This window comes from Macrotis lagotis, chromosome 1 (genome assembly GCF_037893015.1).
Source record: "Macrotis lagotis isolate mMagLag1 chromosome 1, bilby.v1.9.chrom.fasta, whole genome shotgun sequence".
Taxonomy (NCBI): domain Eukaryota; kingdom Metazoa; phylum Chordata; class Mammalia; order Peramelemorphia; family Peramelidae; genus Macrotis; species Macrotis lagotis.
The window spans coordinates 280,478,057-280,497,775 of NC_133658.1; the positions used below are offsets into that span (position 1 = coordinate 280,478,057).

General features: G+C 42.4%; 1 protein-coding gene across 1 annotated transcript in view; it reads right to left on the reverse strand.

The window, feature by feature from the left end:
* Positions 1 to 6,721: 6,721 nt before the first annotated feature.
* SOHLH1 (spermatogenesis and oogenesis specific basic helix-loop-helix 1) overlaps positions 6,722 to 19,719 on the reverse strand; it is a 30,467-nt gene continuing 17,469 nt past the window's right edge. The window contains exons 3-10 of the mRNA XM_074193256.1: positions 18,744 to 19,096; positions 17,273 to 17,395; positions 15,651 to 15,798; positions 15,191 to 15,294; positions 14,203 to 14,318; positions 11,569 to 11,818; positions 10,853 to 10,932; positions 6,722 to 8,878 (exon numbers count right to left, since the gene is read on the reverse strand). Of these exons, the coding sequence (XP_074049357.1) occupies positions 8,622 to 8,878; positions 10,853 to 10,932; positions 11,569 to 11,818; positions 14,203 to 14,318; positions 15,191 to 15,294; positions 15,651 to 15,798; positions 17,273 to 17,395; positions 18,744 to 19,096 (1,431 nt within the window). The 3' untranslated portion in view covers positions 6,722 to 8,621. The remainder of the gene's footprint in view (positions 8,879 to 10,852; positions 10,933 to 11,568; positions 11,819 to 14,202; positions 14,319 to 15,190; positions 15,295 to 15,650; positions 15,799 to 17,272; positions 17,396 to 18,743; positions 19,097 to 19,719) is intronic.

The window sequence follows — 19,719 nt, forward strand, 5'->3', positions numbered from 1 at the left end:
AAGTTCAGCAGATGTCTGGATAACTGAAATGCCTCATCAAAAGTATTTCATGCTCTGTACCACTCTTGTGATTTGTTTTCCCAAATTCTTATTTTTTTGATGGCATGTAGTACTAAAATTACTATATAATCTGTTTCTACATCTATTGATCTTCACCCAAATGTTCTTCCCACCATGTATGTACATTTGAGTCTTTTATTATGTCACATGAGTAAGTCTTCCTGATATAAAGTGCTACCCCCTTCATCTTTTCTTTTTCTTTTGAAGAAATTAGATCATTACAGAGTTGTGTTCTCATGGTTCTCATTCCATTAACTCTCAGTGATATTTAAGAGTCTGAAAATAACTTTCTTGATTTAGGATCTCTACATCATTTTGTTTCTTACCCATACCTTAGGAATTTGTCTAGACACTTGAGACCATGGATTTTATTGATTCCTGTCTTGGATCTTATCCTCTAAGAACTTCTGGGCACAGTTCTTGATATTCATCTAACCATAATATAATTAGTCTCTATGTTTTCTAGTTGATATACATAGACAGCTCTCTCTCTCTCTTCCCTCACCAGTACATTTCAAGGAGAAAATTATAAAACAGAAGAGACAGGATTCAATATTTGATTCTCTTAGTCCAAGTCCAATTTCAGGGCTCTTTCCACTCTGCTTTTAACCCTCTGTTCTTGTGGTATCTCTTCATATATATGGATTTACTAACTGTCCTAGGCTTTCTCCTTAGGTTAGTCTAGTCAGTGCAAACGGATACCTCCTGGCAGTTGGGGGCTTTGATGGAGTGGTACATTTGGCAACAGTGGAGGCTTTTGATTTTGAAGCCAATCAATGGAGGTGAGTTAAGTCAATTTTCACTTCTCATACACTCAGAAACCCAAGTGAGGCAAGTTCCAGATTTTGAATACTGGCATCAGTTTAAGGAACTCTGTATTTCCCAAGTGAACACTAATGAATCACTAGGACTTTTATCATCATTTCTATACTCTTAATCTACAAACTGTTGGGAAAATCTTTAAGAACCAGTTTATGTGATTTACAACAGCTTCTTCCCTCATCCCCAGTTAACTGAGTGATGTAAGAACAATACAAATACACAAGAATCTGAACCACATGGACTTTCTCATTGCAATGATTTGGATACAGCACCATCAATATGTTCAAAGAGCTTAGTCTATACTTTCACATGGACCATCCATTCTGTCTGAATCAAATGAAAGAACAAAGGATCAAATGAGATGTTCTCTGTAGAGTGATTAGCACAGGATCCAGCACATAGCAGGGGCTATTTGAATTCATCCCTAAATACAGAGAAGGAGTTAAGGGTCATTGGAACAAAATGAATGGCGCATATGTCCATGTGAAAAAGTCCATAAGTCACCTGGATGTGGGAAAAAGTAAATAACCACAAAATAAAACCTTATAAAAGGTTGCAGTTTTGGTGAAGTTCATAGAATCATAAAAGGAGAGTCAGAAGGGGCCTCAAAAGTCATTTATTCTAACCCCCTTATTTCAAGGATTGGAGATGTTAAGTGATTTGACCAAGATAACATGTATAGGGAGCAACAAAAACAGGATTTGAACTCCAGGCCTCTAACTAAATCCATGGCATTAAACTGTCCCCATTAGAACAAGGGGTCTTATCCCTATGAAAATCAGTTAGCCTCACTATCTATTGACATAGGCTAACACTGACCAGAGACTGAGTGTAAATAAAGCCCAGCCATATCTAAAACCTAACCCTTCCAGACTCTGGCAGATAATGATGAATGAATAAAGCATTTATTAACCACTTACAAAAGGTAAACCACTGTGCTAAGTGAATGCATTTACCTCTGTTATAAACTAACTAAGGACTCTGAATGGAATCTCATCACATGAACCATGTCTAGGAACCTTTTGTGCCCAGGACAAGAAACACAAAACATGCCCTCAACTCATTGTGGGGGTACTAGAGACCCCAGGGGCTATTTCTGTAGAAACCACAAGGAATAAAGGGTAGGGGAGAGCAGCAGAGAGTTTGGAGGAATGAGAAATCTCCTTAATTTAAGTAATAATTCTTGCTAACTAGATAAAAGTGCTATTGATTATACTCTAAATTTTGGCACCCTTTGACAAAATTCACCCTGCCCAAATTACATTCCTGTTCACCACTCATGTGAACAAGACAGGGAATCACAAGAAATAAGAGACATGTAGTTCTAAACTCGGCCTATTTCTATATTCCAGAGTATTTGGCAACATGAAGAATCGGCGTCCAGGAGGAGGTGTGGGTGTCCTGAAGATGACTGTTTAGAACAGCCAACACCAAAATTATTTGGAATGAACAAAGAATAAAATAAACATTTTCAGAAGCCTCATCTACTCATATGAGAACCATGGAGAGAGTTCAGAGAAGACTTCAGGTTCCCTATGCCCTATGAATATAGAGAAAATTAGATATAGAACATGATAAGAGCATTGACTTAACAGATGATGTCTTCTTAGGTGACTTTTAGGAAAGTACAATGATATCATATTCAGCATCAGCCCTGGACAAGAAGAGGATCCAAGTCAAAAAGGATGTGTTCTCCCCCAAAAAACCTTCTTGTCAATAATACTTATAGATATCCTGCCATTTCTCCATTATCTGCAGGCCAAATCATAGAATTCAGAGGTGAATGGGACTTTAGAGATCATCTAATCTAGTGATTACCAACCTATGGAACCCCTGTAGACTCTTTTGGACCCGTGAACTATTTTGAAAGCCATAGGGTTCTTTGAAAAGAATTCATCTCATTAAATGATTCAGTATAATAAATAAGCAAACACACCTTTCTAGATGTAATGGCTTAAACTTTTATGTACTATTTTCAAATATAACTAGATGCAGCTGTGAATAATAGGCACAAATTCATAAAAGTATGAAATTCACAGCAGATTTTATCTGCACTAAAGAGTGATAGAAAAATACTTGAGGGTAAGAGTTATATGGTCAGATAAATGATAGGAACTTGGTTGCTTCCTCAGGTTGCTGTACAGAACATCATACTTGATAGGATGTGAGAGGACATATAATCCAACCTATATCTGAAGAAGATTCTCTCATGAAACCTACCCAATTAAATCTTTTCAAGACAAATTGAATTAGAATAAATAAAGGTAGAAAAGTGGATAAAAATGAAGTGAAAGCCACTACTTCCCAATATAACTCCCTACATTGTTAGGAAATTTTTCCTTATACCAAACCTAAATTTGCCCCTCAATAGTTCATGATCACAATTGCAGAGCTACAAGGAATATTGAAAGTCATTTCATCCAGCTTCCCCATATTAAGTGTGAGGGAACTGAGTCCCAGAAATGTTAAATAATTTCTTCAAGGTCACATGGGAAAGGGGCAAATCCAGGAAGCAAATAAGAGTTCCCTAACTCCAAATTCAGTGCTCTCTGTCCCCTAAGCTTCCTCCACCCATTTCTAGCTCTGCTTTTAGATAAATACTACATTTCCTATGACAACAGTTCAAATAGCTGAAGAATAACTCTCTTTATCTCTCATCTCCAGATCTCTTTTCTAAGTTAAACATTACTAGTTCTTCAGACAATCCTCATATGGCATGATCTCAAGACCCTTCACCATTCTGTCTTCTGGTTTATATATGTCCTTCATAAAACATAGTATCATGGACATGAGCAGTATTTTTCACTAAGGCATGTACCAAGAAAACTTTGTTATATTTTAAGGAAAACATTTATTGAATATCTAATCACAAATGAAATCAGTTTTATTCATCACATGAACTAAAGAAACCAAAACTTGAGGAAATGTTTATAAATGAACAAAAATGTTTTACATTAAATGTGCTTTGAAGTTTTAGCTACCCCCATAAAGCAGGTGTGCAAATTTTATCATATAAAATAAACTTCCTTTGGGAATAAAAGTACTTTGTATAATTTTAATAGAACAATTCCTATCTGAGTATACATAAATTTCCTTTTCAATCTTATTTTGGCTGCAAATGTATCTTTACAACTAGACCTCTCCCTAAGTTTAAAAACAGGTGACCAAAAAAACTTAAAGATCTTTTTTTGAGTATTAACCAGGAACACAAACAATATATTAACCCACAAATAGAAAAGTAACCAGAGGAATCAAATGAGGTAATTGTTGATTGTTCTCAGCCTTGACTAGAGTCAACTAGAGTCTCTAGGCAGTAGCAGAGGCCTGATGAGGATGGGGGAGAGGATGGAGGAGGAAAGACTGAAATAACTCCAATGAATTCAAGTATTCACCAAATAAGCCCCAGCTGGACAGGCTAAGCAGCACTTCAGAGAGACTGAAGAGGGGAATGGAGGGGCCTGGGTTGCAAGACAACTGTAATACTAGATAGGTTATCTTCCTCCAGACTGAGCAAGCCTCCAAGAAGTTGTGTTAGCATTGATGTGAGAAAGCTCCAGATCCTGGGGAGCCTCCCCCAATATGAAGGTTTGCTGTCATATGACGATATCCCTGAGCACACCTTCAAACATACCTGCCTATATAAAAGTAATTCTCTGGCTATGGTTTGACCAGGGCAACAGTAGGATTTTCAAATCCCTAGCTGTGCCTCTTTTACTGCTTTCTAAGGTCATAATTAATTTGGGGGGCTCATATGCCACACTGATACTAGTTTTGTGCTATACCAAATCTCTACATCTTCTTCCAAATCAACTGCTGTCTGAAAATGTCTAAAGATGCCTCTCCCAACCTAGTGGTTTATTTTCTAAACCCAAATATAAGACTTTATATTTATCTCTAATGATTTTAATTTTACTAGATTTAGCCCAATGCACTAGCTTGTTATTACTTTTTGGATTCTGAATTGTACCCTGCAAGTGTGTTAGCTACCTCTGACAATTTCATCTTCATCCAAAAACAGTTATAAATATTATATAGCACAGAGCAACAAGCAGGTACCCCACTCAAGACATTCTTCCAATTTAGACATAAATGATAACTCCTTGGCTAAGTAATTATTCCATTCAACCAGCTCCAAATTCATCCAATGGAATGATCTTCCACCCCATAATTCTCTTTTTTTCATTAAATAGCATCAAATACTTGGCTATAATTTAACTAATATATAACATTTCCTAATTTAGTAACTGATTAAAAAAAAGTTATCACTCTGGCATTATCTGCTTCTGATGAAAGTATACTGTGGCCACCACTTTCTTTTGTAGATGTTCACTAACCAATAGTTTAATAGCACAGTCAATTAAGACCTTAGATTAGCTTGTACTACTTACCTTCTATGAGCCAGCTCACTGGGAATAAGAAAGAAGCAAAGGGCAGCTAGGTGGTGCAGTGGATAGAGTACTGGCCCTGGAGTCAGGAGGATCTGAGTTCAAATGTGGCCTCAGACACTTAATAATTACTTAGCTGTGCGACCTTGGGCAAGTCACTTAACCCCATTGCCTACAAAATATTTTTTTATTTAAAAAAAATGAAAGAAGCAAAAACCAGACCCTATTCTTAAGGAGCAGACAGTCTTGAGTTAAACAATATAAGGACAACTATATTCAAACAAGAGATATACAGGGCAGATTGGAGACAATCATAGAGGTGAGGTACTAAGATTAAAAAGGAATTGGAAAGGCTTCCTGCAGAAAATGTAATGTCAACTGAGACATGGAATACAAGGAAACTAGGAGTTAAAGATGAGAAGGGGGAATATTCCAGTCCTGGGGAAAGGCAGGTGACAAAGCTCTGAGATGGAAGACAGTGTGCTGTAATTACAAATATCAGAGGTCAAAGGTATAGAAAGGCTTGAAAAATCAAAGACTTGATATTTGATCCTGGAGCAAGTTTTCTGAGTAGTGGAGTGAGGTGGTAATACCTCCATTTTAGCATGATCAGTTTGATATCTGAATGGGGAAGGGACTTTAGTGGAGAGAGACTTAAGACAGGGAGAACCAGTAGGCTATTATCATAGTCTAGGCATGAGGTGATGATGGCTAAGGTAGAAGAGGGTCTGAGGAAAGAAGTGGGGTATGAGATGCATTATGAAAGTAGGAAAAACAGGACTAGACAACTGGTTGGAAATGGGAGGTGGGAAGACTCCTAAATTGTTTTCCTGGAAGGATGGAAGTACCCTCAAAAGTAGTAGAGAAGTTCAGAAGTGAGAAGGACTTGGAAGAAAAGATGCTTAAGGTTGGCTTGGGGCATGTTGAGTTAAATATGTCTTTGGGACATCCAGTTCCAGATTCCAATAGGCAGTTGGAAATTTGAGACAGAGAGTCAGGAAAGAGGTTAGGGCTGTACAAATAGATCTGAAAATCATTTGTATAGAGATCATCAAAACCATGGGAGCTAATATGACTACTAAATAAAATACTATAGAGGGAGAAGAAAAGGTGCTGGACAGAATCTTACAAGACACCCACAGTTAATAGGCATTACGTTGAAGATAAAGATCCAGAGAAGAGACTTTCTTGGAAAGTCTTGTCAAATGAGAAGAACCAGGGAAAGGAATGTCATGAAAATTGAGGATAAAAGAGCATCAAGAAGATGATGATCAATAAATCAGGCAATGTATTCAAAGTGGGAGGTATACTCATTCCTGACCAGGAGCATATCCTTCCCATATTTCAAGTTGTGGTCCAGAAATGCTAATTCCATTCTAAGACTCAGTTGCCTAAACCTGTTGTTCATTTGCCATATTCTAATCTTCTACACACACACACACACACACACACACACACACACACACCCACCCTATATTTGTAGAGTCCATTTTTTTCCCAACTACAGTCTTTATTTCACCATTCTCAGAGAATAGTTACTATCATTAGCACTTCTTAATTCTAGCACTGGATGTACATCCCAAGTTGCCTTAAATAAGTTTTGAATACAAAAATAACTCCAAGGACCTATATCCCCACACAGCCTTAGGGGCACAGTTATTTTTATCAATGCTAGAATTCTCAATTATTTTCTGTTTCTTTCAACCTGACTCAATTACTTTCTTTTATTTCAATTATAGGCAGATATGATCAGCTGTCACAAGGAAATTGAGTTTTTAAAAGTTCCACAAATGTTCTGGTTTCCTTTGAGATCCTATATAATTTTTTATGTATTTAATAACCTTATTATAAGGAGTCCAAAGAGTTCACAGATCACCAAAGGGATCCACAGTACAAAACTGTTCTGCGTCAACCCTGTTTTTCTATCACAAATGAAGCAAGCTATGTCTTTGTGTGACATCTCTCCAGTTGTCCGTAACTTCATATAATTGTCTGACCTTAATTGTCCTTTATAATAAAGTTTCTTTACAGGTTCCTTGGAGCTAAGAAGAAACTGGTTTAATCTTGTTGGTAATGTTATCATACCACCTTCATATCATATCAGGAGTTGGATTAGATGACCTCTGAGGTCCCTTTTACTATGGTGCTGTATAATTATCTAAGTTCAGATATTTCCTTGAAAAACTAGATTAAAAATTACTCTGGAAGCTCCTAGTGGTATGATGGGATGACCCTGGCCCCATCATGGTCAAAGCAAAAGGCAAAGCAAAATTGAAATCAGGTTCAAAACCAACTCTCAGTTCTCATCATAGAAGAGTGATAGGATTCTGGAGTGAGATAGGAGACCAACCAGGGCCATGGACCAAGCATCAGGCAGAACCAAGCAGGTGAGAGTCGCTGCCTCTCTATATATGCATCCCAACAAAGCTTCAAGATTCAGGACATCCAGACAGCCAGGTCACTCCTATAGGGGTGATACATGGTCACAAATGGGCCAAAGAGTTGAGCACATTTGCCAGAGCCACAAGTATGACTCAGAGCAGGAATCAGGGACAGTGGTCAAGTAGATCCAGGCAGATGGCAACCTATCTCATTTGCCTCTGCCATATCAAAGACTGATGGATGAGTCCATGATGGTTAACTTTTCATGATGGCATACCAAGTCAATCTAGAGTACTTTGAGCTTGGATTTGAGATATGGGTTAATTCTGCTATAAATTTGCAGACCTTTGAAAATTTGACCTTTTTAAACCTCAATTAATTTTTCAATGAATCAGTTTGTCCCAAAGCAAGAGGTTTTAATCCCTGCCCTCAATACCTCAAAATAATATCAAGGAAAAAAATTAGACCACCATCAGGAAAGATTTTCTATATGCATGAGTTATTTTTTATCATTCTTACTCTCTCTGGGCCATACGCCCAACAAAACAGTACAAACAGAGAAAACCATCAACCCTCCCCCAGAGGTTCAAAAGTCAGAGTTATTTGTGGACTTAATGGTGAAAAGGCCTTCAAAGAAACAAAATGATAGGATCAGATGACTTTCATCTAACTCCATCAGAACTGCCTGATTAAGCTTCTACTCTGATCCACTTACTGAATTGTATCAATTATGCAAAGTTACAAAAGTTTTGCTTCCGCCAAGAAAATTGCTTCTTCTCTTTAATATTCAGTTTTCACTCCACATGGCCCTCCCTCTTTCTCTCTCTCAAATTAGGCTGCAGCTGCAACCCAAACCCAAAATAAAGTGCCCAGATGTATATTGGTTTCTGTGCAGCTTCAAAATATTTTCTATCCCCTCCTACCCTCAACCTACTTAGCAGTGATTCCTTCAACACTCAGAAATTACATAGTTCATAAATCATAGGGAAAGAGACAAGGAAATATACTATCCACTTCTTCCTCAGGAGTTAGGGCCACAGAGGTTGAATCAAATTCCAAATGGTCCAGGAGGCTCTTCTGGGATTCTGGGAGGCACGACTCAGGTTCAGGCAGGATCTCAAGGTCGGATTTAGTGAGAAGCCCATCTTGGGAACCAGTCTTGGTATCCATCATGAATGGGGTGCTCATGAAACAGGTTTGGGTTTCACCACTTTTGGCATCCTGGGGTCCTGGATCAAATGGGAGCAGATATTGGTAGAGCACAAAAAAAGAAAAATCTTCCCAATCAAAACCTCAACTACAAAGAGGCAGTGTTATACAAAGGAAAGAGTGGTCAATTAGGAAGCCTGTGTGTGTTCTAGATCTAGCTCAGCTTTCTGTGTGATGGGAACAAAGTCACTTGGTTGGACGGTCCTCCACATCTAACCCCTGCACCATCACCTTGTTCTGATGCTTGTAATACATGCCTTCCTTGTGTACACCCCTTAGAATCCAAGGCTCATGGACTATCTTTCATGAGAAGAATTTTTTTAATTATGTAACCTTAGGTAAGTCACAACTCTTAGTAAGTGTTCTCATCCATAAAATGGGGGTAACAGCATCTACTTCAAAAGCTTGTTGTGAGGACCTAATGAGATGACATAGATGTGCTATATTACTGCTAGCTATTCTGATTCTGAGGTATTAATCCCATCTCTTCCTCCTCAGATTACTGTTTACTGTTCATATATTTAACTGTTAACAAGTTATATGTAGGCTCATTGTGATTTTGTGTGTGTGTGTGTGTGTGTGTGTGTGTGTGTGTGTGTGTGTTAATGTCTAACTCTTCAGGACATCATTTGTTTTTTCTCATAGTAGTTCACCATTTCCTTCTCCAACTCATTTTACAGATGAGGAAACTGAGGCAAACAGGACTAAGTAACTTGACCAGGGTCACACAGCTTGTAAGTCTCTGAGGCAGGATTTTAACTCAGGAAGCTGAGTCTTCCTGATTCCAGACTCAGTGCCCTACCCACTGCAGCTGCCCTCCTTAAGGGTATCTAAGAACTGTTTTTGTCTTTACTAGTGCAGAGGTAGCATTACATAGTATGTAGAAAGAGCTGGCCTCAAAGTCAGAAAGATTGTGGTTCAAGACCCAACTTAGACTTTATGATCCTGGGCAAATGACTTAACCTTTCAGTGCTAAAGCCTGGAAATGTTGAACATACATCCTGAATTCCTAAGTTCTGACAGATTCTCAATTAAAAGGCAAGTGGGAAACTTTTAACAAAATAAATTAAAATATAACAGAACATATATAATGTTAATAAATGGGGTTTGTTAAGTCAATATATGGCAACAGGGATCTTGATTATGGTTTATTGGTACTGTTTCTAATTGAGTTGTTACCAAAGTTCTAATTTACTCACTGAGAAGAGAAGGGCAAACCTATATTGGTAGATGGAATTTCTTCATCTGGAAGATTCCTATATCAATAGAATCACAGGACCCTGATCCTGTCCCTCTCTCTAGTGAACAACACACTGTCCTTGAACACTATAGGTGTTTATTATTTCTTGGACTAGATACATAAAAATGTTGAAAGGTCTGTGATTTCATCAGTGAGAATATTCTTCCACTGATGCAGATCTTTCACCCTCCCTGTCTTGTTTTTCATGAGTTGCTATGACCAAAAATCATCTCCTAGTGGTCAGGGTCCAAGTGAAAAGCCACACTGCACAAAGCAAGATTCATCTTCAGGTGAGATACCAGATGTCATGCTATCTTTAAGAGTCTGTTCAATAGGAGCTTGTGTTTAGGTGCTCAAGTCACCCCCACACCCTGATGCTACAGAGAATTTTAGGAGCATACACATGCAAGTAAAACAGATGTATCCCATGAATAAGCACAATGGTCTTTAAATTATCCATTGCTTCTACTTTATAGATGAGGAGACTAAGGTTCATAAAAAGACAACTGTTTTCCACAGATCATAGCAAGACAAAGCTAAAACTCAAATCTTTTTGTTTTGACTCTGGAATTACATCCCACATACTTATATACACACTCCCCACCATCCAAGCATCAGAGGACCCTATCTGTTGTGATGAGGAGAATTTAAGGGTGAGAGCCTAGTTTTTCCCTGCATAAATGACTCAAATTATCTTTCCTTTCCCAGTATACTATGGAGAATCCTAGCCTGAAAATCCTTAGGGATGCCTTACCTTGCTCTCCAAGCCATTGGTCAGTGTGAGCACCCAGCAGGAAAGGCATTTCATCTTCCACTTCAGATTCTGACAAAGATCTTAAATTAAAATCAAAAAACAAAAAGAATCCATTTGAGAATTTTAATTCAACAATATGGGCACTTTGGGGCTGTCCTTGGAGGGGAATTAAATTTTCTAGTCAAAAGAAATGAATGGGGGAGGAGGAATTCAGATCAGGAGGTAGCATATTACTTATCCCCCCCAACAAAAAAAGAAAAAAAAACATGAAAAAATAGAATAATAGTTCTCTATTATTTGAATATTACATCAAATTTTCTGAATTATCCAAGGATTTTTTTTTATCCTTGGCTGACTTCTCATCATCCAAAACATTCCCCCCACAGCCCTTCCCACGTCCCAGCTGCTGTGTGCTCAGAGAATGCAAACTAATTTTTATATCAAGCAAAGCAAAAAGATAATTAGGAAAGGAAAACTGTTAAAAAAAAAAACACCCATCCACAGAAAACCAAACTTTACTATTTACTATTTTGGATTACCTGTGTTCTCTTTGCACTATTTGTATGCATGATATAGAGTTTTAAATTATCTGCACTGTGCCCAAGCAAAACTTGTCCAAGAACTTGGGAGATCAGCAAACAGAAATAAGACTAAGGAAGAGTTGCTTGGAAGTATGTAACCGTGTGCTTAGATACAAACATACAGGGGGTTTCTACCTGGTATCCAAAGGGGGTGTCATCAGGACATCAGAAGGCTCATGTGTATTCCCTGGTAGCTGTGATTGAGACATTGCTTCCCCAGGAAAGAGCCCTGCCAGACTTGGCCATCTCCCCATTGCTGAGGTCTCTAGAGGAAAGGTTGGTGGCAAGAGATAAGGCCAAGGCAGAGAAGGGGTCGTCTCACAGGTATGTGCAGGATTATCAGAGAGACTCAAGTCCGGAGGCAACAGGGCTGGATCTGAAAGCCCTTTCCAAAAAAAAAAAAAAAATCACAGTCAGGACCACATAAAAGAAGAGCCCCAACACTCCCTTTTAACCAACACTCACTCTCTGCTAAACTCAGGCCCCAAGATAATAAATTCCTGTTCTGGCAGGAAACATGAAGTTTCTTAATGGACTTTACTTCTGTATAACTTGAAGGTTTAGAAATTGCTTCTTCCAGTCCTCTCTACTGAAACTCAGAATGTAAGAGATTTGCTCCAAAGTCACAAAGCTAACAAGTATCAACTCCAGACTCAGTACCCGGGAGGGAACTAAGGAGGAAAGAAGAGCCCAACCAGTGTCCATAAGAAGTCTTCATTGAGTCTGAGTACACACAACATCTTCAGGCAGGGAAAGGTTAACACAGAGTTCACTGGGTTTGAAGAGTATTTGAGTTTGAATACAGATTTCATATTACCTGTGTGACCTGGGGCAACTCACTTCATTCTCTCTGGGCAACTAGATGGTCTCTAAGATCTCTGACCATGCTATATTCTTGGATTTAAGGGCCAGGTTGTGAAAGAATAAAGGCAAACAGAAAATATACATCTGATCCTTGAGGCAATAAGAGAGCTATTAGAATTTATTGACTGGGGAGGGGGGGAACTTGAGCAGTAGGAAGAAGAGACTTGAGGCAGGAAAATCAACCATACGGCTATGCTATAATCCAGTAGTGAGGTAAGGTGATAGCAGTAAATATATTTGTTGTTGTTCATTTGTTTCAATAATGTCCAACTCTTTTGCAATCCCATTTGGGACTTTCTTGGCAAAGATACTAGAGTGAGTTGCTAGTTTCTTCATCTGGTTGTTTTACAGATAAGGAAACTGAGGCACACAGGGTTAAGTAAATTGCCTTGGGTCAAACAACTAGTTAAGTGTCTGGGTCAGATCTGAACTCAGAATGATGAACTCTATTCACTGCACTACCAATCTGCCCTTTCAAATATATTATGAAGGTAAAATTAGCATATTATGAAGGTAAAATTAACATGACTTGGAAATAGATAGGCTACTGGGGGAAAGGGGAGTTTGAGAAGCTGAGAATGACACTAGTCTATATGCTTAAGTAACTGAGTGGATGGTGCAAGAGACTTTAGAAAAATACAGAGCTCCCTTTTGAACAGGTTGAATTTAATATGTCTATGAGACATAGTTTCAGAAGTCAAATAGGCAGTTGGAGATAAAAGACTAGGGGTTAGAAAAATCATCTGAGAATCATCAGCAAAGAGATGATGATAACTGAAGCTATGGAAGTTGATAAGATCACTGTGTATTATTATAAAGGGAAAAGACATGATGGACCAAGATAGACCTGAGGAACAACCACCTGGAAGAAGATGCAGCAAGAGATGGAGAAGAAACAGTCAGATGGTAGGGGAACTAGGATAGAGTAGGGCCATGGAAACCTAGCGATCAGAGGGTAAGGAAAAGAGGATGTTCAACATTGTCAAAAGCTGTAGAGAGGTCAAGAATGAGAAATGAAAAAGGGTCATTAAGGTTTGGCACTTAGGAATCATTATTAACTTTGGCAAGAGCTATTCTGATTGAATAGTGAGGCAATAATCTAGATTGTAGAGCCAAAAAGCAGGTGTGAGGAAAGAAAGTAGATATCATTTAAGGATGGATTTCTGAAGAAACTTAGCCGCAAAAGGGAGAAGAGATATGGTACAGTAATTAGTTCAGATCAAGTGAGTTTTTTTGAGAATGGGAACACATGGATATGTATATATGTTATAAAGAGGAAAGATTGACATGGGAGGATAAGGATGATGGCAGTCTACTGGAGAAGACCGTTCAATTCAATAATCCAGTGCCAATCACTGTGTTGAGTGTTGGAGAAACAACTAATAATGCACTGTACATTAACATGGTACACTAATACTGTCTTATATGTTGTACAATTAATAATGCAGAAGGGAGGAAGGAAGCATCTTTTGTTCCATAGCAGAAGATGAACAGTAAAGTAATTGAATAAAAACCTGAGGGAAAAAAAGAGGAACCTAGGAAGATTTTCCTTCTTTTGATAGGGAAGTTAATAGCTATTTATAATTAAGAAAAAGATCTGTGTGGAAGTAAAAGAAAAGAGAGCCCAGAATGAGATTAGTACTATAAATAAACAAACAAAAACACCTGTGCTTGCAATGCCCCAAAAGACCTTCAGGCCTAGGCTGTATTTTAATTTTCCCTTGTCCAAGACATCAAAATCAATCAATTGAAAGATTTATATTCATGAAAAGATAGTTGCAATTTTGTAATTGAAGTCAATTGGGGAGAAATAAGGCTTACTTTATTATCAAAACTCAAAGACTCCCTCAAATATTAAGTCTGTTGAGTGGAAAAGGTTTCCAATAGACTCAGTCCCTGACTTACCTTTTTCAAAGACAGAACGTGTGTCTTCAAAGGCATTATCCACAGACTCACCCAACATCAGTGCTGGTTTGCTATTTTCCACAGGAGTGGCCAAGCGGCCTGGGGATCCCCTTTGTCTGATCAATGAAAGACACTGACTTTAACTACAGCTTCCAGACAGACTTCCAAAAAGATAAAGGCATTTTGGGATTTGTAAATTTTAATTTCCCCACAGTAGCATGTTGTTTGTGTGGAGGTGCCTTTTAACTCTAAATTTATGACAGTGATCTGAAATTCAATATGTCACATTCCCATGGTCTTCCCTTAGCTAGGCTTGTCTTTGAACAAAAGACTCCATATTCAAACAATGTTCAACTTAGAAGGTCATACTTTTCATCTTGCTGACATAAAACATGAAAACCCAGAATCACGTCCCTTGTTCAGGCAAGTGGAATCAAAGAGGACTTTTGTGAAGGACTTATTTAGTAATCTATGCTTTACAAAACTATCTTTGTATCTGTCAAAAGAGTGAACATAGGTAAAGCACTTACAAAAATTTAAAGCCTTCAAGTCACAAAGGTAGTAAATGGCAAAGCTAAGACTTCTGACTCCAAATCTAGTGCCCTTCCCACTACACTAAAAGTTAATCTAAAAAGGTATAAAGAGTCTTGAAATTTCATCAGCTTTATAAATGAACTGAGAGATATGGGAAAATGAATATAGAGCTAGCCTCAAAGCAGGAAGGAAGACCTGTGTTCAAGTCCTGCCTCTGAAATATAGTAGTTGAGAGACTCTGAGTAAGTCACTTCAATTCTTAGCTCTCCAGGCAACTAAGACTATAAATTGCAGGAAAGGCATTAACCTGCATGTAGTAGAGAGAATTATCACACCCAATGAAATCACTTGTCCAGGCCCCATTCCTATAAATGAGTTACATTATCGTTTTTGGGGGGAGGGGAGGGGAAGGGAGGGAATGAAGTAAAGGATTATTAAATACTGAAATACTAACCTAGCTGTATCCAAGCCTCTCATCTCTGAAATCTGCTTTCTGGTATTTGGAATCAACACATTCTTCTGCCACTTCTGACATACCTCCTCTGACGGAGCGAGAATCTGTAATTTAAACATTCATGCACAGAGCCAGCACCCCCAGGAGGACCCTGGCTTTGGAAGGAGAAGGCATCAAGACCCCCAAATGAAATGTTTTTTTGTAATATATGCAGAATCTACAGGATTCCCACGCAGAGAGAAAGTAGAAACATTCCACAATTTGAAAGGAATGAAGAGTTGATCCTCAGGCATCAGCCATGATGATAAATTTGTAATTTAATAATCAAGATGAAAGACTCATGCCTTAAAAACATATCATTCCTCTTCTGATCCAGGGAGGCCTAGTTCCACGTATTGGGACATATCATAGAAATTACAAAGACAACCTACCAAAACTGTGATATTTATATCAAACTCACAGTGCTTTGTTCTTCTGTGGGCACAAGAGTTCGAGCAAGCTTTAGATACTGTACAGCCATTTCCAGGATGGAGGCCATGTCCTCTCGACGACCTTCAAACTTGGGCAGCAGGATCCGGAGCCGTTCACAGCTTACAGAAATTCGTTTCCTATTTATACCCAAGTACCCCCAACCCCCATGTCCAGATAAACAATAATCCTTGTTTGAATCTTACCCCTCTGCACAGAATAGCTGAGACACAAATGAAAATGCCAAACCCCATGTACCATTTTTATTAATATTATTATTATTATTATTATATTATAATTATTGGTTGCTTAGCTCAGTTGTCCTACATGGTAATAATAGTTTGGATTTTGGGGGTCTCAGTCAATTTCATGTCCAAAGAATGACTCCTCAACCTAGGCCACAAATTAAACTCATTATGCTTGCATTTTGTGAATTTGTATTTGGGAACAGACCTATGATTTCCTCAGTATTAGTTCTCTTTGAGCAAACTCTACCAATGCAAATAAATAACAGATTTTCAATTTATAGTCACAGAGAGTGGCCTAAGGGTATGAAGATGTTAAATTTCTGGCTCAGGGTCCTATAGCCAAAAGGTGGCACCATGAATCCTAGTTAATTATTTCATAATTAAAGAGGAGTGGACAATATCTGTCTATTGGCCAGATTTATTTAGTTAGGTATTTCCAAGGCAACCACAGGTAAGATTTGAAATTCAAAACATCTGAAGCTTTTTTAAGAGTGAATTAATTAAATTTTGATCAAATATTGTAGACTATTTTTTTTTAGGTTTTTGCAAGGCAAATGGGGTTAAGTGGCTTGCCTAAGGCCATGCAGCTAGGTAATTATTAAATGTCTGAGGCTGGATTTGAACTCAGGTACTCCTGACTCCAGGGCCTGTGCTCTATCCACCGTGCCACCTAATTTTTAGTAAATGGCATTTGCCATTTACTAATTTTTCAGTTGATAATTTTGGATGGTCCTCCAATAATGTCATAAATATCCAAATAGCCCTTGGCAGAAAAAAAGGTTACCCCACCCCTGATACAGGGGACCTATGGAGTCAATGAACAGGGTAGATTTTTCCCCGTCTCCAAGATAGTCAAGGAATCCTCTAGGGCACTCCTATTAGGTGGTGCTTAAAATACTAAAATTTCCAAATATCCATTCAGACCTAATAAATGGATTTTTTCAAAAAAAATTTCGAAGGCTTTAACCATCTGTCAATTCCAAAACTGGCAGGTGGAAAGGAAGCTAAAATGATCGACTACCATTCTACAGCTTGAAAAATTGAGGCAAGAAAAGGGCATATAAGTTGTTCACAATGGGGTGGCACTAGTGGGTGAAGGTAGGATCGGAATGAAAAGCCCTGGGGAAGCATCATTCGCTGCCACCAAATCATATTCCTCATCGTTAAGTTCACCATGGAAGACATTTGTTTTGACCTCCTGGGGTTTCCCCCATCTTTGATAGTCTCCCTTTGGCCAGGATAATGGAAAACTGCCAGAGCTGAATTTCTTCCCATCTCCCGTCCCTAGGGCCCCGCCAGGCTGAAGGTGGACACGTTGCCCCGGGCTGCTCTTTGGCCCTCCTCCTCCACGGAGGCAGGCCCTCACCTTCGTTCTCTCTCCGTGATCGCATTCTGCTTGCGCATCTGCACCTGGGCCACGGGGCACGGCTCCCCGGCCTCCGCAGGGTCCTCACTCGCTTCGGGGGGCCAGGCACCGGCCCCTGGGGAGCTGAAAGGGGAACGGGGGAGAGGGAGATGCAGGGGGCCACCGCCAAGCCCGCGCCGCTCTGACTGTCCGCGTGGACGCCGAGTGGGGGGCCATGGAGCCCCCAAAGGCCAGCAGCCAAGCCGCCCGGGCCAGGTGAGTCTGCGCCTGCGGGCGGCCTTCCCCTCGCCCCACCCCCATCCCTGCCCGAAGGCACCGAGGGGCTGAAAGGGTCAGTGCGCCGGGCTAGCCGCGCCATGAGGCCGGCAGGACCTCAAGCCGAGACCGCGGTGTTTGAGGTCAAGGTCGGGCGCTGCTGCGCGTGGCAGGCCGGGGGTCTGGGCCGCCGCTCCCGGGCCCGGGGGTCTGGGCCACTGGCCCCGGGGGTCTGGGCCGCCGCTCCCGGGCCGGGGGTCTGGGCCGCCGCTCCCGGGCCGGGGGTCTGGGCCGCTGGCCCCGGGGGTCTGGGCCGCCGCTCCCGGCCCCGGGGGTCTGGGCCGCCGCTCCCGGGCCGGGGGTCTGGGCCACTGGCCCCGGGGGTCTGGGCCGCCGCTCCCGGGCCGGGGGTCTGGGCCGCCGCTCCCGGGCCGGGGGTCTGGGCCGCTGGCCCCGGGGGTCTGGGCCGCCGCTCCCGGCCCCGGGGGTCTGGGCCGCCGCTCCCGGGCCGGGGGTCTGGGCCACTGGCCCCGGGGGTCTGGGCCGCCGCTCCCGGGCCGGGGGTCTGGGCCGCCGCTCCCGGGCCGGGGGTCTGGGCCGCTGGCCCCGGGGGTCTGGGCCGCCGCTCCCGGCCCCGGGGGTCTGGGCCGCCGCTCCCGGCCCCGGGGGTCTGGGCCGCCGCTCCCGGCCCCGGGGGTCTGGGCCGCCGCTCCCGGGCCGGGGGTCTGGGCCGCCGCTCCCGGGCCGGGGGTCTGGGCCGCTGGCCCCGGGGGTCTGGGCCGCCGCTCCCGGGCCGGGGGGTCTGGGCCGCCGCTCCCGGCCCCGGGGGTCTGGGCCGCCGCTCCCGGGCCGGGGGTCTGGGCCGCTGGCCCCGGGGGTCCGGGCCGCCGCTCCCGGGCCGGGGGTCTGGGCCGCTGGCCCCGGGGGTCTGGGCCGCCGCTCCCGGCCCCGGGGGGTCTGGGCCGCCGCTCCCGGCCCCGGGGGGTCTGGGCCGCCGCTCCCGGCCCCGGGGGTCTGGGCCGCCGCTCCCGGGCCGGGGGTCTGGGCCACTGGCCCCGGGGGTCTGGGCCGCCGCTCCCGGCCCCGGGGGTCTGGGCCGCCGCTCCCGGCCCCGGGGTCTGGGCCGCCGCGCCCCCTTCCTTCCCCGCCGGGCCGGCCCAGAAGCCGAAGCCTCGGCCTTGGCGGAGCAGCCTGCCCGGCGCCGCGGCTTTCACACCTGTGCCCAGCGGGGCCCGGGCTGGGGTCGGGGGTCCAGGCGGCCATGGCTCCGGCGCGGCCTCTCCCTTCTCTCTTCTCCCACGCGGCCCCTCTCGGCGCCAGACCCCGGCGGGAAACACAAAGCACGTCCCCGCCGCCCGCGCCACGTTCTCCCCATCCCACGCGCCACGCGTCCCGCGCCCCCTCCACGCACGCTGCTGGGCCCGCGGCGGCCACGTGACCCGCGGCCGACGCCTTCCCCTTGAGCCCACGCCTCGGAGCTGGAAGGGGAGCTGCGGGGGCAGAGGAGAGGCCCAGCCCGGCCTGGCGCTGGAGCCTGGGGCAGAGGGGCCCGGGCCGGGCAACCCCAGCCTGGGAGACGGTGATCTTTTGACATTTTTTTTTCCTTTTTGGATACTATTTTATTTTTTTCCAGTTATATGTTAAAACAGTTTTTGAACATTTATTGTTTTAATTTTGAGCTCCTGCTTTCTCTGCATCCCTTCCACAACAGTAAGCCATTTGATATAGGTTCTACACAAGCAACCATGAAACATTAACATTTTAGTCATGTTGTGAAAGAAAACACAGCTTTAAAGTCTTAAAATTCATTTTTTTAACTTTCTTTTTTGTTCTGTTTTCTTTTTTTTGTTTTGTTTTGTTTTTAGCAAGACAGTGGGGTTAAGTGGCTTGCCCAAGGCCACACAGCTAGGTAATTATTAAGTGTCTGAGGTGGGATTTGAACTCAGGCACTCCTGACTACAGAGCTGGTGCTCTATCCACTGCACCACCTAACTGCCCCAGGTCTGTTTTCTTTTACATGACTAATGCACATGCTTTACATGACTACATATATATATACACACCAATATATAACATCAAATTTCTTGTCTTTTCAATGAAAGAAGGGTCTATGGAGGGGAAAAAAATCTCACACTTTTTAAATATATACGCATATGTATATTGGTTTTTACATGTAAGTGGAAAAAGTGAAA